This window comes from Telopea speciosissima, chromosome 2 (assembly GCF_018873765.1).
Source record: "Telopea speciosissima isolate NSW1024214 ecotype Mountain lineage chromosome 2, Tspe_v1, whole genome shotgun sequence".
In the NCBI taxonomy this organism is placed as follows: domain Eukaryota; kingdom Viridiplantae; phylum Streptophyta; class Magnoliopsida; order Proteales; family Proteaceae; genus Telopea; species Telopea speciosissima.
In genome coordinates, this window is record NC_057917.1 from 67,110,031 (window position 1) to 67,133,980 (window position 23,950).

The window sequence follows — 23,950 nt, forward strand, 5'->3', positions numbered from 1 at the left end:
TTTGGTGTGCATTCTTGGAATGTATTCTAGGCCGATTTCGCATTCTCGAACAATAAAAACAATTACTTTTCTCATTCAAGAATGCAAAATCGACCCAAAATGCATACCAAACACAATCTTAGTTTTAAAAAAATACTACTTTAAATTAAACTTATTAAAATTTCATGGAGTCTTATATCCTTGATCCTGGTCTCTTCTCTAGCTTAGTTTACCTATAAAACAAAGACACAACATGCAGTGAGCATGCATCTGAACTTGAATGAGGGTCTAAATTCAAGGAAGCAAGGACACAAAGTACATATAAAAATTTCTAATTAATTTGAATATTTTTGGGGAATCATAGCTTCTGTGCATGGTTGCTACAACCCATTAAACTTGATTATATTAAGAATATTTCCTCCTTTAAGATGTACTGAAACCCATAATAAAAGATGATCCATATATAAACCAATTGATTCTGATCAAGTTCAACTAAAAATCACTGCACGTCCGTAAGTAGTGAATGAGTGAATCTAATGGTGTACTCGTGCGATCATGAGGGTCCATTTTTTAAAATAAATTTTAATATGTTTTCAATAAAAGTGCTAGCTAGTTCATGAACTAAGCATCTCTTCTCACATTCCAAAGTTTGGACACGTGCATGCAAATTCTCACATTATCTCAATTAGAATACCATATTAGGAAAGTGATTATATGTTCATTTTTCTTAATTTAAAGAAAATGCTACTACTAAGTCAAGTTTAAATTAGTATGTTGCTTAAAATACATGCTAAGATTTGTTAATGATAATTTAGTCGAAATATTATTTTTATAAGAGTAATTTAATTTTTCAAACGTCACAAGATGCCTATTCTGTTACATGAACAGATGATGTGTCAGTTTCGACCGTTGGATGGAGAGAACATGGTCCAAATTAGTCACATGTTAAATTTTAGAGTCTAGTTCAACCAATGTCGTGTATCCATGTATTTATATCAGTACTCTAGCCTATGCACTCTCCCAACTCTTAGCAAGAACAAACGATTTAGACTTATAAAAAAAAAACAAAAAAAAAAAAACCATGAAGTGAACTACTCAAATTAGTCTTGTGACTTCCTCCCATACACGTTCTCATTGATCCACGTGCTGGTATAGGGGTCATGCAGTCTAACAGCAATCCCCTCTCGTATTAGGTGAAAAGATTGTTATGTTTAATTGCATGTTTTATACGCCCAGACATAAAAGCGAGTGAAATTACCACTCAACCCCTCCTGAAATAAAAAATACTATCAATATTGATGCCCTTACACGTGCTCTCATTGGTCTTTATGACCAAACCACCCCCCCCGGCGCCCCCAATATTATTATCATGGGCACAATCTATAATGGGGCGGCTTTCCAAAATGGATGATGGGCCTACAATTAGATTGGTAATTAGAACCAGTTACCAATTAAAAAATGCCCCAAATAAAAAAGAAAGAAAGCATTGTCTCAGTGATGAACCAAAACCCAAGTAAGAAATTAAATGGGCCTTCCCCATTAGTACAGCAAAATCATATTATCTTAGGCAATACATCTTATTGGGAAGGTTCACTGTACCAAAACTCAAAACTTGGTTCTCTCATTGGACACTATCATTATTATTATTCTTAATTAATTATCTAATCATAGTAATTCAACAAGGGAAAGCTTGCTATGAAGGCATCTTATTCACAAGAATATAATAGTTTAAATGTGAATCTAATATCATGTGAGGACATTTTCTTCTCTCTCTGTCTCTCTTTCTCTCTCTATGAAAGATAAGAAGAAGTAAGAGAAGAATGGTGGATAGGGGAAGTGGGAATTGGGATAAGATCCAGAAGTTCTGGGTGTGCTGAGTTACACGTCTCTAAGAATAATGAAATCTGAATAAGTCAAAGTAATACGTCGCTTCAGGAGTCAGGACTGACTGAGCAGAGAGCGATTCCTGACTGCTTCGACAAGTTCTGAAGTTTTTCATAATAAAACAGAGAGAGAGGAATATTTGCATTATAAGATGAGGTTTGATGTTGAATGAAATGTTTTATGGAATCCTTCGGTTTATAGAGTTAAACGAAAGATTGTGATCGTTTTCTTATGAAAAAAGAATCATTTTTCATTTTTTTTTTGTCCTTTCCCTTATTTGTTTTGAGTGGGTGCTGTTGCTTCAATTTTTGTAACATATTTTAAGGGCACATTTTTCCAAAAAACTGAAAAACAATTTAAAAAAAAAATGAAAATACCAGTTTTATCTATAAAGAGAAGACACTAACTACTTTATCAAAAAAAAAAATAAGACACTTACTAAAATATTAAAAAAAAAAAACCACCAAATTGTTTTTTCTTATAGAAACAAAAATGAAATTAAATTAAAAGGAATGAGTCAAAGTCTTCCTTTGCAGATTTCTTTTTGTTGGCCAACCTTGCACAATATGGTAATCTTACTATTGATCCGTTATGGGTTATCAAAACTGTTTCGAAATGGTTGCTGGATCTGTGGATTTCTCCTCCAAGGTCTTACACTACCTTCTTTTATGTTTAATAACTTACCAATCTTGAATTACCCTGTTTTGATTTGCTAGACAAAGTGGGGTGCGTGGACTTATTCCATTTTGTTAGATGGACAAATTATTTTGATTGTTACAGGTTTTTTGACAAAAATTTTAGATAGAAAAGCTGAAGTTTTTAGTATACGGAAGAAACTAGAACAAGGAAACCTTCTCAACTTAAAGATCGGGAAATTCTGGTGTACTAAAAAGGATATTCTTCAACTTTTACCTATCCTAAAGTTTCTTGGCCAAAGAGTTTAATAGATCACTTTTTGAGCATATCAAATATGTTAAAGACAACTCTCATTCATGTAACTTCATCTGTCGTGGTGCTATCTGTAGTGAGACATTTCTCCTACGTTCCTCTAATAGAGGGGGTGGATCCCATTCGGGCAAGGGTAGGGTAGTCATTTCTGCCCCCTCTATTAGAGGAACTTGGGAAAATGGAGTTGCCTAGAAAATGGAGCAGATAAAGGCCCTTCATGCCCACCTCACCAAAATCGCTTGCAAACAAACGAAGCTTTAAAAGAATGGGGGAACAAAATCTGAAACTTACACCAAATGGCAAATGGTACAAACAATGCCAAAATAAGGAAGGGCTACTTGAATTGGTTCAACAAGATAGCTTCGAAGAGAATATTGAACCACAAATTGGGTTCGATTTGTAGATCTTTCGTTGGTATTTAGTACATTGTGAACGAATTGGTTTTGATATGTTCAAATTTTTGTTTTTTGCCCCCCTCTTTTGGGTTTTTAACCTTGTATAGATGAAGTCGGGTTCCAAAGCATATTCCAATTCTAGCGAAATCTCGTTGATGCCCCCAACAATGACCATTAGGCTTTCATAAGAAGGCTTGCCCTGGTGGTTCGCTACTCCCTTGGGAGATCTGCGTCAGGAGCTTGATCGGTGCCCCAGCCTATTAAAAATGAAAATGTCGCTTATATTGATGCTTCTACATGCAGTCCCATTGGTCACTGTGTACGCACAAGGGCCGCACTCTTCTGCCACAGGAAACTCTTCCTCATAAAGGAAAGTACTATTATTTACTTTTTGGTTAGGAGATTTAGTGGATTTAAACTGGTCACCTGTTATATACCTTACCCTTAGTTTTCTTACTGGCCCAGGCCCAGGCCCACCTTATTTGACACGAGCTTTCCCATATTCGTATTCGTATGCAATGTATTTCAAAGGGCCATCAAACTAGAATGTGGTCGGATTGTTTGGACCGTTGACCTTGTCAACATATTTTTCCCCTTTAATTGGTGACATGTATACGCCGCCAGCGAATTGACATTTGAAAGTGTAGTGGCATTTAGAGACTCCAAGTTTGGACTCTTGGACCGTTAGGCTTGGGCCTGGAAGCCTGGGGTGATGGAGAGTGGAGTCCATTCAGATTTACTTGAAATGATAACTTCTCTTAGAAGATTGGCATAGTAAGGGTTGCTCTGCAGTATCGGCGGGGCGACGGTGCACATCTGGCGGTACAACAGAGGTCATGTGTGCCGTGCTGTCGGATGTGCACCGCCGCCCCACCGGTACTGTAGAGGATTTTAATACCTTGCCTCATCTAACGAATTTTAATCATTTGATCTGAAGCTTTTGACTTCTAGAGCTCTTTAATTCCAAAGTTAGTTCTACCATCCAGGTAAATACAAAGAAAAGTTGTCTAAATAATAATTTGACCTCCCTAATTAAAAGAAAAATAATTTAAACTCCTCTTTTAAGTTTGAAGAGTTCTAGAATAATATCTCAAAGCTCCTCTACATAGTGATCAAGATGACCCCTGCTTAAACTAAAGATTATTCAAAACTTCCTTTTTGAATAATCTCAGCTCATTAGTTTTTATTTAGTGAACTAGAGGTAATTTTTCCTGAAATGTATTACAGAAATCAGTTTGAGGGTGCTTTTTTTTGGGGTTGACAAGCTATGAGGTTGAAACTGGAAGTCATTTATTGGTGGGTTGTTATCCTTTAGATTACATTTGTTTCGCTGTAAAATATTTTATGAGATTTTAAATCAATTCAAAATTGCGTAGGGAAAATATTTTACTGCAACGTAATAGAGTTAGAAAACAAAATCCATTCAAAATTTAGGATGTCGTGGTTTTCCTAAAATAGTTATGGTATTTTGATCATTGGTATTCTTGGCACCCATACAAGATTGCTCCCATCATAGGGCTGGATTCTTCGCACTCAATCAGGTCAAATTGCCTGTAATATTAGGGTCTCCCGATTTTTGGTTTTCTAAATGGTTTCTCTTGATGGAAGAGTATGTCTCGATAATCAAAACTAGGGATCGATCCTAATAAGATTTATATTACTCATAGGCCACATTAGCTTACATTTTCAGTACTCTTTCATACATAGAAAGAAGAGCAACAAGTGCAATTCATGTGAGGAGGAGAGAGAAAGTGCTAGTGTACAAGGCCCACTTAGGAAGCGCTTAATGCATAGTTCAAATATCTACCCTGTGACAGATTGAATGGGGCCAATTTTTATGGGAAAATAAATTTCTAAGGCAAGCATTGTGTTCATTTCAAATTTCAGCCCAAAAGGAGTTTGCCAATTATGAAATTTATCAAAATCTATTCCTATTGGGCCGGTCAGCCGGTGCTATAATCATATCTCTCTCTCTCACTACATCCCACCACAGAGAGTATAAAAGCAATCAATATATCCTTCTACAAATCCCAAAACAAACTATACTAAATCCTGTGGTGATGTTAAATATAAAAGTGTGAAGTTGAAGGGACATTTCCAAGAGACTGCTCCAACCATGTGAGAACTGAGAGAGGGTACCTAGTTAGAATGTCTCGGAGTGAGGAATCTCGGTCAGAGTACGGAGAAGAGCAATATATGTATATATAGTAAAGGGTCAAACCGACATAACAATCATCGATCTCCCCTAAAACCCCAAAACCCAAGAATTCATGGAACCTGCAAAGCAGGGCTGGACTGGGCTTCTTGGTTTGACTCGGTTTTTTAGTGATTGGATTGGTTCAATCATGACCCAGGATTGGATTAGATTGGATTGGATTGGATTGGTTTGGTTTGGTTTGGTTCTTCTACATTGATCCTTACTTCTATTTCTAAGTGGGGGCCATATAATGGTAGAAGCCACGTCTCTGCATGTGCACCACATGTACAACAGTACAAGCTGTGGTAGACCGTTTGCTGTCTTGGTGGGGTCCCTCTGATTCCATTTGAGCACTATTGAGTGTTGTATGAGTTGTGGGGTACAATTTAAGGGGCACATGTTCACTGACTGATTGGGATCAGAGAGAGAGAGAGAGCGCAAAGCCATAAGGGGTGGTAAGGTGTGTTTTGGAGTACTCATGGAGACTAGGAATACAGAGAGAGGGATGGAGAGGGATGGTCACATGGGGATGGATGATGGGAGGGAGAGAGGAGAGACTGTTCGATCCCTATTTGTGTGAGTGTTTCTTTGCTGTTCTTGTTTTTATCTGAAAAACCTTACCATTAAAGGAAGAATGACACAGCTAGCAGGGCATTACACTCATCCAGTGTAGAGGAATCATTGAATTTTGAAAGATGAAGACTTCACAGAATTGACCTCTCTCTCTCTCTCTCTCACACACACACACACACACACACACACACACACACAAACACACAAGTCACAACCTCCTGTCGTTTTAGAGTGTATCTATCTTTCTTCTTTTGTTGCTTGTAATTTCAGCTTTGTTTCAAGAGAAATTAACAGTTTGACTGACTCTTACTTAAGAAGGTATTTATCGGATGATGTGTATGATGGTTTGACTTAATTTCAATCCATAGATTCAAGAGATGTATTCACTTTTACCATGAGTTTTACAAACTCCTGCCAAAAAAAATAAAAATTATATGGTTCTAGTGGTAATATTTAATTTATATTGTTAATATATATATAAAGAAGTTTCAAAGTCCGTATCCAATGCACAAGACTCTTGCGTTTAGCAGGGTCTGGAGAAAGTCAAATGTACGCAGTCTTACCCCTATTTCTAAAAAGGCTGTTTGATTCCATTAAATAAACACCATGAGTCATTCTATTAATCTTATGGGCTCTCTTAAAAGAATTCATCACCATCTACCATTCCATAAGACCATCAAGGTCACAAAACAACAAACATAATCACAATAAACCCTCTTAGCCTCGAGAGAAAGAGAGACATAAGGCTTGATAAGGTGTTCTTGAGTATTGGATCGAGACATGAAATAGAGAGAGAAGACAGAAGTTAAGGAGATGGAGAGAGAGAGAGAAAGAGAGAGGGTCAGATGGAGATTGATGATAGGGAGCTTCCCATGACGCTCATGGTTAGGCTGTTAAATTTTGTCTTCATTCTTCATTCTCCCACTGTTCGATCCCTTTCTGTTTTGAGTTTTTCTTTGCTGTTCTTATTTTTTCTTTTGTCTAAAATCTCACCCTTGAAGAGCGGCAAAACCTCACCATAAAAAGGAAGAATGACAGAGCAGAGTATTACATTACACCCATCCAGATTAAGATGACTTCTCACAGAATTGACCCCCCAGAGTGTCTCTCTCTCTCTCTCTCTCTTTCTTTCACACACAATGTCACAATGTAGTGCTAATGTGTGTGTGTGTCTCTGTATGTGTGCGTTTCTTTTGGATAAGAGAAGTAGTAGGTTTGATGATGTGATGAGATGACTAAACAAGGAACTGCTCTAAGGACACGTGACACCCATTAGTTAGTGGAAGAGAAACAACCATATGGCAATGATACCTCTCTACTCTCTACTCTCTCCATATATCGATCCAGAGGACTTGACAAAATGTGGGCTCTGACTCTTTTTAGTCGTTAGCTAAAAATACATGTTCCCCCCATTCTAAAGATATATCGTTTTCCCTCCTTTTCGATTTTGATCTCTTGGTTTGTCCATTCGAGGCCACTGTACTCATGGTTTTAGTGCATGGTATCGAAATGGGTATCGATAACATGCAAAATTGATATGACATTGATACGGTATCGATTTGAATTGACTGTATCAGACAAAATTATCCCTAAATTTCCTTAAAAAATGAGTTTTTTGACCATTTTACCTCTTGTTCATACCATACTACCGCTATGGTATCGACATGGTATCAATATCGATGACTAGAAAAACTGGTACGTATCGCCCAATACGAGCGATACAATACCGATACTTAGAACCATGACTATAATTAATAATAAAGAATTCATCCATACCAAAGCCCTTAATTTTATAATCGGTTTCTATAATTAATATATATATAATATAACTCAATATCTATTATTTTAATCAAGCTAGGCATTCTCTAATTACAAGTTTATTCTCTCTCCTCTTCTCAACCCTGCCACGAGCAACTATTGCTAATTATGTGGGACATTCTTATTGAGGTCCATCATTCTCATGTCCTCTCTCATTAACCATTCATTCCAAGTAGGAAAGAAAGAAACGATACAGAGCAAATCTCCTACCAAACCCTAATCAATAGCAGCCGCACAAGGATGGTCTCGGGTTTGATACTTAATTAATAAAGCATGACTAAAGTTTATGTACCAACGAATCACACGTAGAGATATTGATAACACACATAGAGTTAATGGTATTTCATAAGTAATCGATTAAGCAGTAGAGATATTGATAACACACAGAGAGTTAATGGTATTTCATAAGTAATCGATTAAGCAGCAACAATAGCAGCTCATAGATCACCTGAAAAAAAATATTTATTATTTCGATCTATATCCTGACATAAGAAGTCCAATAAGAGCAACAGTTGAAATGGAAATCCAAAAAACCAAACACCTTTGGCTAGAACAAGACAAATCCCACAATTTGTCTTATTTCAGTTCAATATTTTTCAAATCTAAATGTTTAAAACTTGTACCGAATCTGTTTTTTTTACCATCCCATTTGAATTCTGAACTGTATCAACAAGTCCTACGATACAAAGATTTTTTGGCGATTCCTGTTTTATAACTAACTATGGTTTCATAAACCCATATGGCATGCCCCAGAACTGTATTAACATGTCCTACGATACAAAGTTTTTTTTTGCGATTCCTGTTTTAACTATGGTTTCATAAACCCATGGCATCCCCAAGGCGAAGGACATTTACTTCTCATGGTCAAACCTTCATTCAGGGGGTCAAGGAGAAGTTGTAAACGAAGATGACTTCCCATGACATTTTAATCTTTGAAGAGGCGATACTGAAACTGTATATATGGTTGGAAAAAGTTTCGCTTCACCCACAGTGAAGTGGGTAAAGAGAATCACCGTGGGTGAAGAAAATCAAGGGAGATATGATGTGACATCCTCTCACCTCCATTCCCATCCAAAGGTGCTATGGACACAGAATCTCATCACCTGGGATGAAGAGAAACTGTCCCCTCATGATTTGGGGCTTCAATCTTTAACTGGGCAATGATTCGGAAACAGTCAAGAACTTGGCTCATGGTGATTTCAGATGCTGGTCTGGAAATGAGGAGGTGGGATGGTTTTTTAGAGCCATATAGCCTGGAATTGTATACGAACTTGATTGCTTCAATTTCTCACTAAAAATAGCAAAAAAATACATAAAAGTCATTCACCCAAAAAGATAAATAAATGTGAAATTTGTGCATGTGAGAGTATACCATAATTCTGGCAAAGCCAAACATTAGATGAATGTCTAAAATATAAATAAAGAAGACTGGATACCTGATTATTTGTCTAAAAACAATTAAACCACTTCACCCAAAAAAATAAAAAAATAAAAAATACAACAATTCACCCACTTTATCTCAAGTTATTAATCATTCCCACTTCAGTAATCTGCATTCCCGGTACTGCAAATGAATGGTGCAGGAACAGGTAAAGTGTACTTCAATTTGAAAACCATAGATTCAAATTCAATAAAAGTCAACAGCTGTGCAACTGTTAGATCTTAAAGAAAAGAAAAGGATTAAAAAACAGTGAAAAAAAATGTAAAATGTATTCGTGAGACTTGCATGGTTTATAACTATATACCACTTGCTACTATTTATATATATATTTTTAATTTTAATATACTCTTGTATAATCATGAGAAATCACCATTCTACGTGGACCATAACAAAACGATACTGACATCATTGAATGATACATAAGTATTTTTATTTTCATTTATACTCCCCACATGATATAAAGGACCGCCTTTATTATACGAAGGAGTAGGAGTTTAATTTCGTTATGGTTACTGATTCGGTTCAATTTGGATATTGACAGGAATGTGCTGTGTCTGAGGATCAATAAACCAATTACAGACCCCAAGAGCCATGGCAATGTATACGTATAAGGCTTCTGCAACAGAGGGGTTTATGGTAGCCTGTATGTCATGGGGTTCAATTATGGAGGTTCATTGTCTACTGAAATGACACCACAGCTATCATCCACCGGATTGATGTAACGACAGTAGAAACAAGATTTCAAACTGTAAATATGTAAACAAATGTTGTATTGGACTACAATATAGACAGTATGCATGTCAAGCATGGAACTGCAGAAGCCTGGGTAGATGACCTTGTCCAGAAATACTAAGTCTACATAGTTCAAATACTAGATTTTGAAACTTAGTTATAGAGATTGTTATTGTAGTTAAGCATGGTTATCAAAACTAACCATTAAATGTGCTAAACAATGCATGTCACATCTCATATATGGTCATGTAGGTTGTTGAGAACAAGGGTTAACACTTAACTGCAGGCTTTGGGGTTCTATGTTAGTACCATAGAGCAGACACTGGAGATTCATCACTGTTGTAGTTTTCATTAACATGTTTTTTTTGGTGGAAAATGAATATTGCTGATGGGTAGTCATGAAAGGTGCAAGAGCCAGACCAACCCCTGAATGCAGGATCCCATTCAGAACAAATAAAATAAAAAAAAACCTGAATGCATGTATATTTGTTTCTCAATGAGTAATTACTAGAAAAATAAAAAATTATATTAATAAGCATGGACATGTTTTTTGAATACCAAAACCTAAGCATGTGCAAAGGTAACTGAGCATACACAGAATATTGAATGAACCATATCTTTAAGTGGAAACCATGCCATACTTTAAATTATTCCCACCCCATGTATTTCAAGGATTTAGTGGAGTTGGATAAAAAAAAAATCTGACTAACGCATCCCATCCACTCCATACACAGGAAAGAAAACATACAGAACATTTTCAGAACTTACAATTTCTTTTATTACTATAACCAGACCCAGAGCTGGAGTTGTTCCAAAGAATACACTAACCTTAAGATGATATTCTTGGATACAAGACGTAAGAACAAAGGAACACAAAAAAAGGTGGTTGGGAAAAGGAGGGAGGGGGTGTGTGTGGTGGAGAAGGCATGTGAAAATTCCTACAGTCAATCAAAATACACTACAATAAGTAAACCACTCTTAAACAAGCCCACAAATGAATCTTACCCGTTCCCGAGAGCAGTGGAGCATTCTGAAACTCTCAAATGAATCTTCTCCATCCAACGCACTTGAATGTAACCAATAATACTCTGGCAAAATTGAATGGCTAATTACAAACACTGATTCACCAAGTTCTCCTGACCATACAGGTAAGATCATCCCATTTATAGCAAATCTAGAAGGTTTGGCTGCTCAGAAGTAGATTTGGCTTGATTAGACCGCGAGTGTCCCATGCCCCCCCTCCCTCTTCCCCTTCCCACAGCAGTTTGTGGAGGTGGGGCAAGTCTTGGCATGGTCTGTTCACTCTTGGCAGAGGCAAATATGGATCCAAGATCAGTAGCTTTCTTTTCAGTAAATGCACCTGTTGTGTAAGTACTGGAGTTTGCCATGCCCAAACTTGAGTTTGCTTGACTCGATTTCATGAAGCCAATAGAATTTTGGGGGTTGAATCCCCCACTGTACAGATTGTTGGTATTTGAAATAGATCCACCCTGATTCTGTCTAGGGAGGCCTATAGAACTGTTCATATTGAAAACACCACTGCTCTGGTTGCTGGAATTTATCACCGAACTACCTTGAATATGTTTTGACAGTCCAATGGGATTACTGCTGGGGCTGAAGTTACTCTGGGTTGTGTTCAATGCAGACCCCTGGTGATGCGAGGATAGCCCTAGTATACTATTTGTAGCAGCAGACCCCACACTAGCTACTGAGTTACTAGGCCTCGGGGGCCAATCAGCAAAAGGATCTATATCATCAATACCAGCATCAGATGTTCCTAGATTCTGCTTCTTTTTCTCATCATCACTTAATTGAGGAGCAACAGCAGAAGAAGTCCGAGGAGGCCATTCTATGTCAACTGGAGGACATGAAGTTGTTTGCTGACCAGTATTTGAAGACATCATGGACTGTGGCTCCATGGCAGTAATCGAACTTGGGTGTGTAACTGGCACTGTCAATGTTGATGATAGGTTGGACTTAGAAGGGTGCACAGTGGCTGCAGGTCCCTTCTTCACAAGAACCCAATCTTCATCCCATACTAGGCTGCTCTTTGCTGAAGAGACAACCGCAGTTGGTTTTCCCAATGATTCAGCCTGAAAGCCATTGGTAACAGGGGTTACCCTTACTTCTGGAGTTCCAGAATCACTAACTGACACACCTCGTTTCTCTTCTATTTTCCTGCAACATTAAAAAAGCATATAAACAACTTAACTGCTGCGGTTTCAGAGCAAAAAGGATAAATTGACAAGGGGAAAGCATAGAAATACCTTAGTATATCTTTAACAAAGAGAATGTACTTTGCGAACTGCTGAACATTCAATTGTTGGGCTATAAGAAGTGGTACAAGTAGCGGAAGGACATGTTCTGCAGTAAATTCAATGCCATACTGAAAAAGAAACATTCATATAGAAGAACATTAGCTGCTGTTCCCCAAATAACAAATTTCTTACACCTACTACTACAGGCTAAAGCAATCGAACACCATCTTCAGGTGGAAATAGGGTTTTAAGGTGGTGGAAATATGGTGCACATTCTTAAAACGTTTCATCTTCTAGTAAAAAGCCAACAGTTTTTTGTTTCGGAGTTCTTTGGGCTTTGAATCCAGAATTTTTCTCTTTGGCCCTTGCAGAGGTAGATGGGCAGGACTGGATCATCCAAATGGAGACCAGCTGGATTAGTCACATGCACAATTTCATGTCAACATCAACTCTTGAAAAATTCTTTTCCCTCTTGAGACTCTATCCGTTTCTAGGTGAAAACAGTGTAAAAAAAATTCTTCAGGTAAAATCAGTACAAAAGGTTACGATTTTACTTAAAAAAAAAATTCCTGTCACATGATTTTTACCTGAAGAGAAATGAGGCCTAAATAATAAACGCTTGTAAAAGTGGCTCTTTTTTTGGCATGAGGCACAGGGTTTTGAGGCTCAAACTTTTGTCACATGAAAAGTAAATCATCTAAGGAGTCTATGGATGTCTTAAGGCTGCTACATGTCAGTTTGCTTCATCAACAGCAACTCTTTACTCTTTTCATCACAATAGTAAACCAACTCTTTAATAAATTAGGTGTAGCGGGTGATAAGACTGTTACCTGCTTGAGAATTGAGTTTGCGACCCCAAGGGTACACATAAGCGTGGGAGCAGAACGGTCAACAGATGTACAACGTTGGACGGTTTGCAAGATATCCAGAACAGCATGTTTATCGAGTGTGTTAACCAAATCACTAAGGCAAAGCAAAGCATTCACTCTGACCTGCCAATGGAGCCATCCCCATTTTCATATTAATAATTTAGATATGGGTGTTATCCACCTATATGAAGTATGAACTATATGCATGTAAATCCCATTAGGTTTGAGAATAATAGCAATAATAACACACTATTCCTCTAATCAATGAGCAGCCAGTCTGTTTAGATAGTACTAGTTAAGAGGCAAATACAGTTTTGTAACTCCAGAGTTTTCCATGTGAAGCATTTATTTTAAAAGATGATATTGCCCAAGTAAAAAAAGAACAGCAGTACAGGATACGTCTACCCAAACCCGAGTAGTTGGGAATAAGATCCAAGTGAGTTGTTAAGGCATTTATTCATATGCTCCATAAGTTGGTCCAGTTAGACACGTCAATTACCAATATCCATTCTTGAAACACTAGGGAGTTTAGGAATCATTGGATAAAGGCGTTAGTAAGCTGACAAAATTTGTACAGGAGAGATGTCACTAGTTCCATAACTGGATCCAACTGTTTTTTTTTAGAACCAGTGCTAATATGCCGCTTACTCCATTAAATAATTCGGTGGTATTCAAGGTTTAAAGTATTGGTATCGGGTATCGTATCGGAAAGGTGATTTTAAGAAATGTATCGTATCGTAACGGAGAAATGCAAGATTCACTAGATACGTATGGAAATGGTCAAGAAACATATGGAAATGCTTAGGATGTATGCAAAGTACAGTTTTGAAGCATAAAACACTATAAATAAGTAATATGTAAAATAAATAATGTGTAAAAAGGAGACAAAGTACGATGAGACATGCGCATTTAATTGATTATAAAGGATGTGGTTTCCTACATGTACTAATACCAACTTTTTTAGGTATCGTATCGGTACCTTAAAAATAAGATATGTATCGATTAGTATCGGTGGATATGGAAGGATACTTTAAACCTTGGTGGTGTTGTCTCATAATTTGGATAATTTTTTACCAGATATGATTAGTAACAAACATTAACCTATTTTGTGTTGGAAGTTGTCTAAGCAGATGCATTTTTCATCAAGAAGATGGCACATATCAAGTATTATTCCCACTAAGCTGTGACCTCAATAGACCAATTGCATTTCTAGTTGACATTTACTGGTTTGACCAACTGCTTTGATTAGTAAATACTGATCAGGAATGATACAAGTGAATGAAGCAGTCCAGATATATAGAGATAATGGGAACAAATGAAAATGATTACCCTGTTCAGTGCCATGACCATTCAGACCACTTCCTTGTCTGATGAGTCAGGTGTGGCACACTAAGCCCCCCAAGTGAGCAACCCAAAATATTGAGGAAAGAAAAAGGAAAGGGAGTAACTATTGCATGTGTGATGACCGGACAACTGGCCATTCAAGAGATGCAACAAGTGCAATGGCACCATTACCATAATTTCAATTCTCAAACTCAACTCAACTCAGCTTTATTCCAACTAAATGGTGTTGGCTAACATGGATCATTTTTCTCCAATCAGCTCTATTCAACCATAGTTGTTACTAGTCCAAGCTATGTATGTTTTCCCTCACCACTTCTCCTAGAGTCATTTGATCTCCATAATTCCACCATCATATTCATCCTTGCTTTTGTTTCATCCACCAAAACAATATCTTCAGCATAAAGCATACACCAAGGGATCTGATCTTGAATGGTTCAGCTCATCAATGATTACCGCAAATAAATACGGCCTTAGAACTGATCCTTGATGTAATCCCCTCGAGATGCAGATTTGAAGTTGAAAACAAGCTTGACCTGTCTGGCCTTCCAGACCAAGATGAACGGGGTCCCAAACTTGTTCTAGTTCAGTAGGATATTACCAAGGTTTTAATTATCCAACCACATCCGCTGATACTAACTGATGCATATCGTATCTTTAAGGTACTGATATGATACCAAAAAAACATGCATTGTCTGTATTGGGTCGATACATGACCTGATATGGTTGATAAATGGCTGATATATGCTCAAAACATCTCTATAAACTACAGAACACGATCCATGACTGCAAAACACTTACAGAGAGCTCCTGTAAGGCATTTTAATCAATTTTATTTTTTTTGGGCAAAATTAACTTGTTTCCTTGCTTCTACGGGCAAAAGCGACTCTAGTAGTGTTTATCATTATTTGGGGATTAAAAAGCCTGCAATCAAGGACCAAAAGTAGATTTTTGCAAGAACATTATCAAAACCTTGAATTTTTACTCAAATATTGACTTCCACATAACCTTAATGATTGCATCAAACAAGGATTTTTTTTTTTTTTTTGTAATGATGTATGCATCTAAACCCTAAATCTTCCCCAAACTGAAAATGACATCTCTTTGGTATTAGTACATGCAAGAAACCTCATCCTTTATACATAACCAATTGAATGCACTAGTCTTGTCGGACTTTGCTCTCCTTTTTTTTTTGGTGAATAAAATATCTTTATCAAAAACCCCAAAAGAGGGGAAAACAGGGGGGGGGGGGAAGTGGGAGAATATACAAGGCTCAAACCCTAAGAAGGCGGGCCATGACACCAAAGGAGAGAAACATCTAAACCCCAGGATACAACAATATGCATGTTCCTTGGGGTATCAACAAGAGGTCTATGGGGAAGTACAAAGAGATTGGAACTAACATTGAAGATGCCTTTCCAAATCATGTCTATAGAGCGAGAATTGGAGGTCCATCTTCGGAGATTCCGTTCCAACCAAATGTGAGATATAGCAGCCCCAAACACAAGCTTGCTGGCGGTATTACAAATCAAACTTCCCGAAAAAACCCTACCCAACCAAAGTCACTCCCTAGCAAAGGGTAGAGGTCGCCTACTACGGTGCCAAACGAAGTCTAGTGCTTTCTTCCAAATAGTGTGGGCTAAGGGGTAGGAGAAAAAAAGGTGGTCAATGTCCTCATTGCCATTCCAGCAAAGAACACAGGAGAGGGAGACAGGGATGTGGTGGTGGAGGAGAAATGATTGGGTGGAGAGTCAAAGGTTAAGGGTTCTCCAAACTTTAAAGCTATGGTGGGGGATGTGGCCTTTGAACCAGACTAAGTTGGACTAATAGACAGGGGGGGGGGGGGGCATGATGTCTAACAAAGTCCCAGGCTGATGAGTTAAAAACCCCTTTAGGGTATGGGAGCCAAATAAATAACCTTGTCTAAGCAAGAGGGGCATTTTTTTTTTTTTTGGGGGGGGGGGGGGGGAAAGGGGGGGAGAGACGCCCAGACCTAGGTGAGACAGGAGGGAAGAGGGGAGGAGGGAGACCAAGAGCTTAGGGGATGCCAGGGGTCCAGCCAGAGGGAAATGGAAGTCCCATCGGCGATCACGGAAGAGGTAGCAGAGAGGGCTAAGGGATAGAGGAAAAGGATTTTACGCCAACCCAGGAGGGGTCTGCAAGATAGATGAAAACACGAAGTTGAGAAACAGAACCATTGAGGTCTTCAAATCATAGAGAAGATCAGCAGTAACCCACACCAATAACACATTCTTCGGATGGCAGCAACTCATATATCACAGCAATACAGCAAAGTACCATTAAAACAGTAGAAACCCTAGTTCTTCATATTAGATTAACTAGGGTTATATATATATGGTTTAAAGTATCGGTATCAGGTATCGTATCCAGTTTTTTTGTCGAATTTCGATTGAAATCTGAAATATTTCGGTTTTGACTTGGGTCAAAGCCCAAGTCGAAATGGAAATCTCGGAACTATGCACATTACTGATTTTAACAAATTATTATATTCTTTGTATTTCGCATGTCATTTCATTTCGAGGCCCATTGAAACAAAAATATTTCGCTGAACCATGTTTGACACAGTAGGCTATAAAATATATGGCATGATTGAACCATGGAAAGTTAGATTTCACAACTAAGAAATGCTACCCACACATCCCAATGCTATCAATATTTGTTCAATAATAATATTTTGGCTATTCTATTCTGGATATCAATGCTTGGATCCATAGTGTTCTCATCATGTTCAATAAACTCTACATCCTTTGGGATCATATCAATTATTAACAATCTAAAATTCATTTAGCAATTAACACCTCTAGATATAAATGTAGCTGAACAAAGTATCTCCTACATACCGCAGCAACTGTAGTTTTCAGTGCCAAGCCATGAACTCGAGGTAAAATCGCTTGTTTCACTACCTGAAAATTTAAAAATAAATAAATAAATAACAGAGACTGGTTATAACAACACCTACTCTTGCATGAAAAAAAGGTGTACACAAAAACATAATATTAGCATAAAGTGAAAGGAGCATGGTGTGCTTTTGACAAGAACATTTCATGTTTCAAAAGCATAGGATGTGCATGTAGAATGTGAATATTCACCAGCCGTTCTAAACCTACTTTAAATTATAACTTTCCTCTTCATTCTAGAACTATTCATCACTTTTGTTTACATCCATGACACATTGTTTTTTATACATATAGAAATAGTTTTTTTAAATATAGAATGTGAATGACTACTATGCTGGAGCTCCAACTTAGGCTATCTATTAAACTGGAACTGAATGGATATCTCAGCATATTGTTTTCTTCTCCCACTTCAAAGGTTGTCTTGTGCTTACACAGGGCCGCTCAGAGTAAACTGACACAATGGAAAAGGGGGGTGGGGGAACCCACAGGCTGTAACACCATTTTTTAAAAAAAAAAAAAAAAAAGACCATTATCTTATGTAATAATGGGAATTACTAGAAACCATGCAGTGACAAAGATTAAAAAAAAAATTTGACAAGATTATTGATTGTAATCATAGACACGAAAAGAATTGAACTAGACTCATTGACAATAGTACAAGTATCAAATATGAGCTTCAGGTCAGAATAGGAAAACTATGTGCTTTATTCAGAGTGCAAACTTCTAAACCACAATTATGAACAATACTAAATGGAATACCACATCTACTTTGAAGGATTTTCCAGCAAATTGGATTTAAAAGGAATTATCATACAAGAAATCCTATAAGATTGACAATTGATGCTGAAGCATCTGAAACTGATACAGAAAATATTTTAAACCACCCTAATCCTATGAACAATGCTAAATGGAATACCACATCTACTTTGAAGGTCTTTCCAGCAAACTGGATTTAAAAGGAATTATCATACAAGAAATCCTATAACATTGACAACTGATGTGGAACTGATGTAGATCACAAGTCCATATGTACCCGCAGGAACAAGTCCCAAAACCAGCCCAGCAAGGTTGTGGATGCGACTGCTGTGAGAAGCAGCCTGGTCTGATGATGTGGCAAGTTTTTGTTGGTTCGATGGAGCATCACCTAAGGCAGCCCCAGCCCAGAGTGAAGCATGAAGAAAATAAAAGACCAAACACTGTTCACGTGAACAGTTTCACAGCCCATATTTTCCTTGTGTGGAGATATTTTTTAGAAGATTTTGTGGGCCCATCAAGTGGAGAAAGATCCCATCCTAATGCTGCTAAAGTTTAGTTTCTATTTTCAGTTTTAGAAAGTTTATTTTATTTCATTTAGGTAGCTTCTAATTTCAGTTTGTTTATATTTTTGTTTCCTTGCTTGTTTAGAAGGCTGGATCTATAAAGCCAAAGTATTTTCTATGTTCTACCTTCCATTTTGTACGCTTGCCTAAGCTATTAATAGGCCCCCTATTGTAAGGAATGATCAAATTTGGAGAAAATAATTTTCAGGCCTTGTTGCCATCGGTTATGGGAGAAATTCCATGTTTCAACAGCTGGGATAGCTGTGGGTGAGAGACCCAGGCTGAGAAGGCCATCCCCTACCCCCCCCCCCTCTTTCTTCTTCCATCTTCTTTTTTCCTTTTCTCCTTACCCTGCTCGATTCCCTTAACCTGCTGCTTCCCTGAGACTGGCACAAGTGCTGTGAAGAGCTCTGAAAGATCAGAATCAAGCCTCAATCAAGATCAGCCCTGTTCTACTGCATCTACTTGAAGGGAGACTTTGAATGCCCTGCGGCTCTGCTGTTCTGCCCAGGTTTTGTTGCAGATTTTCTGAGTGTGATAACTCCTCACCCCTCCACCAAACCCTGTCGGGTTTTTGACCACCATTCCATCTCACATTCTCACCTTTCACCCCACTCGATCCCCCTTTCACTCCATTATACTGGCTGGATTGACTTCTACAGATAAGTCCCATTTACTTTCTAATTTGGGTTCCTGCTGGTAACTTGTGATCTAGCCACCCGATTTCAATCCCCTTTGGAGGACTCGCTGGTTAACCTAAGACTCACACTTGATTCTGATATTAGCCCCATTGAGTGGCTTAACTTGGTTAATTAACCTAGGCCTTATTTCTGAATTTCGGCATCTGGTCACCCTGCTGTTGGGGGTTGTTTGAAGCTGACTGCTAAGTATTCCTGGGTTATTTGGGACTTAATCTAACCTGGATTTGTCCTACATTAGGAAGCATCTGAAACTGATACAGAAAAGATTTTAAACAACCCAAATCCTATGGATTAGGGGCCCACAACGTTGAACTTTAAAAATTAATATAAAATATAAAGTAAAACTTAAAATCTACGGTGAATTAATGATATATAACCCCTCAAACAGTAGCCATAAAATGCTAGACAGTATAAATAGGAAAACAGAGCATGAAATGATCATTCATGAAAACCCATTATTAAAGTTTATATGCTGTTATGTTTACTAATGTAGAGGTAGTTTTGGGTATTATTGGTTCTCCTATGTTTTTATATGTGCATGATGTTGGTGGGGGTATACTTGTCTTGTAATTTGTTTTTGACTATTAAATAAACCCTACAGCTCTTGGTTAGTACACATTTTTAACCGTGAGCCTCTTCTCTCCTTGCAGTAGCTTTCTTCTCCTCTTCTTCTCTTTCTCTCGCTTCGTGTGTGCAGGGATTAGTTTCAGTTCTTGATTTTGTGACATGGTATCAGAGAATTAGGGATCCAATCCCTGTTTCTGTGTTTCTCTCTCGGTTCTGCAGCAACCTATGCTGTCGTATTCCGATTGAAACCCTAGCTAGTGAAGATGGAAAACTAGAATCTGTTCTACTACTACTACTACAATCTGAAATTACCAAGTTCTCTGTGACAATATTATTTTCTCCCAACTGATGCTGGATGTTCTGAGGAGTCTCTCAATGTCTTGCGCAGGAAGTTTTCTCCTTTCATCTATGGTTGCTCTTTTTTATGGAAGCTGATAACTTTCAGTTCTTTTGTGATTGGTGAATCGTTATATGATCCATATATGACCTGTTGGTTGCTGGTTTGTGAAGATCTGATCTCCTTTCCTACAAGTTCTCAGATAGCTGCTACTTTGGTGGCTGGTTTATGGAACTAACAATCTAGCCATCAACATGTTCTCAAACTTTGACGTAAGTTTTGGCCACATATATACTCCCTCCGACCTGAATTTGGGGCTGGTCAGTTCATCCGTTTGCTGGTGATTCAAGATCGCTCCTGCATCTCTCTCTCTCTCTTTGCAAGGGATTTTTTCCAGGTGTCTTCTACCCAACTTGTGTAATGCGTGGATGAACTGATGATAGATTGTGAATCTTGAATCTCTGTTTTCTGCATGTTTTTAGCGACCTGTTATTTTCAAGCCTGTGATTTATTAGGAGATCTGGCTATCGGATTATTTTCAGTTTTCTACAGAGTGTATTTTCTGTCTAAATCACCTTCTCGACTTGAAATTAGCCGCAGCAGGTCTGTTTTGACCCTTTTTTTTTTTCGGTTGTTTATATTTCTACATAAACTGTGAGTTGCTGGTTTCTCTCTTGCGGTTGGATTTTTTGGGTGGCTAAGGTTGTGCTATTGGTTGTGCTACTGAAACTTCTCGGGGTGTGTCAGCTAATTGTCTTTATGCATCAGATCATTGCTGGCTGTTGATTCCTTTGGTTGTGCTGCTGGATTTTGTTACGGTGAGTGATTTTAGACCTCCTGTGGACCACATTAGTGTCCAAATTACTTCTATCAAGATTAGTGGAGCTTCTAATTACTTGCTATGTGCTCAAGCCGTTAAAGTAATATAAATGCCAAGGGAAAGCTTAAATACCTTATGTCTGCACCTCCATACTCTGATTCTAAAGAGTATGATGAATGGATCCGTGCAAATGACACCCTTCTAGTGTAGCTATGGAATAGTATGGAGCCCTCTATTGCAGCTAATGTGATGTTCTCATGATAAGAATGTCTCGCATTTATGATCTCTATGAAAATATTTTTAATTTTAAACAGGGAGATAAATCTGTCGGTGAATATTATAGTGCCCTTAAGGGGATGTGGGAGGAACTTAACGTTCATCAGCCTCTCACTAAATTTGGTGATTAATGAGATTTGTAAATCGGAACCTTCCACTGAAATTGTTCGTTTTCGACAGGGATATAGAGATATTGAAAAGATTTGCACAATGTCTCATCTACAAAAATCCAGATTGTGTCATCCATGTTCTAAAGGAATAATGATACTCTTGACTCAACATAGTTTGTTCTGTTCCACTAGAACCCCTACCTATTTTCTGAGCTTTTATTTTTATGTTCACTTTCATTCTTCAAAATGTTTTTCTCTACCATTACCATAAAGCGATTTCTGCCCAGAGTCGAAGATGTTAGAGTTCTCACAAGGCCTTTTTCCGTATTCAACAGGTTATCTCTTCCTTTTTTTACCAAAACTAACCACTCCTTCATCTAAGGAAAGTTCCGCAGTTGTTGATTGTAGTTATGGTAGTTTTTCTGACAGAGGTCATGGTTCAGGGGGAAGACGTGGACGTGGTGGAGGTGGTTGTAATGGCCAGCAGACCAATCAGACTATGCGACAGTGTACACATTGCAGCAAATCCAATCACACGGTCGACACCTGTTGGGTTAAACACAGTAAACCTGAATGAGCCCAATGGTTGGCTAATACAACAGTGTCTGATGGGAATCCTAACATGGTGCCAGCTGGCAACAAATCTGGGTATTTCATCTGAAGATATTTCTTCAGGTCCCATGTCTCACGATGATCTGATCACTCAATTATTGAAGTGTGTCCAGCAGCTTGAATCATCTGTCTCCACATCTTCTGCTACTTTGGCTCATACAGGTACTATTACACTTCTTACCACTTCTTCCCTTGTCTTGGATCATCGAGTCCAGTGCGTCAAACCCCATAACTGTTAAGTAAAATTTTCTCTCTTCTTTTTACAAGACTCCTTATCTCTCACAAGTTATTCTTGTTAATGGGTCTTTTACCCAAGGACTGGCCATGGTGTCGTCACCCCCACCTCTTCTATGACTTTATGCTTTGTTCTGCATGTACCCCAGTTACCTTTAAACCTTCTGCCTATTAGTCAGCTCACAAAATCTCTTAACTGTTTTATCACTTTTTATCCTTCTCATTGTGTTTTATAGGATCTTCAGAAAAAGAAGACAATTGGTGGAGAACATGAGAAGAATGGACTGTACTATCTGGAATTCTGGATGGTGACTGGTCTCCTATGCCTGCTGCTACTACTTCTAGTGGTGTTTCCCCTCTAGTGTGGCATTTTCGATTGGGTCATTTATCATTGTCTAATCTTCCACAAATGGTTCCTTGTTGTAAGTCGTACCTCATCTTGAATGTGAAGCCTGTGAATTCGGGAAGCATCATCGTACTTCATTTCCTTCTCATAGTGAATTTAGGAGTCAGTCTTTATTTTCTTTAGTGCACTCTGATATTTGGGGTCCTTGTCCAGTTCAAAGTCAGTCTGGTTTTAGAAATTTTGTTACTTTTGTTGATGAACATTCTCGCCTGACTTGGCAGTACTTATTGAAAGATCATTCAAACTTTTTATCCTTATTACAATGAAAGAAAGACTCAGTTGAATACTTCTATTAAGATTTTCCGTTCGGTTAATGCGTTGGAGTTTACTACAAATGCTATTTCTTCCTTCTGTTCTGATCATGGTACGATACATCAAACTAGAAGCTCCTATGACCCTCAGCAGAATGGTGTTGTTGAACGAAAGAATAGGCATTTTTTAGAAGTTGTTCGTTCTTTATCATTTCATATGCATGCCCCAAAAACCTTTTGGGGGGATGTTGTTTTAACTGCATGTTATCTGATTAATTCCATGTCTTCATCCGTTTTAAACAATAAATCTCTTGTAGATACGACCGGGGTTGGATAAATTATCTCCTTGCACACTAAATGCATGTTCCTTGGTTACTCTCGTACTCATAAGAGTTATCAGTGTTATGATCCTGTTACACACCAGCAGTTTATGAGTGCTTACATTACTTTCCTTGAAAACACATCATATTATTCTGCTGAGGGTCGTGACCTTGCAACCAAGGTTTAAAATCTCGTTTCGTTTCGGTGTTTAGGTCTGACCGAAATTTCCGAGATACCAAAATTTCGACGAAATATGGTATTTTTTCTGTGGGTATAAAATGTTAAAATGACCGAGTTTTCCGAAACGAGATGACCGAAATTACCGAGATTTCCGAAACAAGATGACCAAAATTTCCGAAAATTTTGAAATATTGCATTTTTTCAATTTGATGTTGCATTTCGTTTCGACTCGACCGAGATACTCGAAATCTCGACCGAGACGAAACGAGTTTTTGTAATATGCTTGCAACTGACATCTTCCAGTCCCCTCCTATTCCTACTCTGCTTCCTCTTGTTGAAACCTCATCTCCAACTCAGCAAGCATCGTTATAGGTTTATCAACGTCGACAAAAGTCATCATCAGTAGCTGCCACATCACCTCTTTCGTCCTCCACACATTCTGATTCTGTGCCTGATGCTCCGG

At 38.0% G+C, this 23,950-nt stretch overlaps 1 protein-coding gene and 1 long non-coding RNA gene across 3 annotated transcripts in view; both read right to left on the bottom strand.

The window, feature by feature from the left end:
- Positions 1-4,200: 4,200 nt before the first annotated feature.
- On the bottom strand, positions 4,201-8,153 carry LOC122649863. The gene is made up of 3 exons (XR_006331333.1): positions 8,054-8,153; positions 6,382-6,384; positions 4,201-4,213 (listed from the first exon to the last, which is right to left on the bottom strand). It is a non-coding gene; the product is annotated as an uncharacterized LOC122649863 (long non-coding RNA).
- A 2,794-nt stretch (positions 8,154-10,947) lies between these two features.
- Positions 10,948-23,950, bottom strand: part of LOC122651354 (SCY1-like protein 2) — a 49,066-nt gene continuing 36,063 nt past the window's right edge. For both annotated transcript variants that reach the window (XM_043844723.1, XM_043844724.1), the window contains exons 11-14: positions 17,297-17,359; positions 13,056-13,217; positions 12,235-12,353; positions 10,948-12,145 (exon numbers count right to left, since the gene is read on the bottom strand). In XM_043844723.1, coding sequence (XP_043700658.1) covers positions 11,131-12,145; positions 12,235-12,353; positions 13,056-13,217; positions 17,297-17,359 — 1,359 coding nt within the window. In that variant the 3' untranslated portion in view covers positions 10,948-11,130. The remainder of the gene's footprint in view (positions 12,146-12,234; positions 12,354-13,055; positions 13,218-17,296; positions 17,360-23,950) is intronic.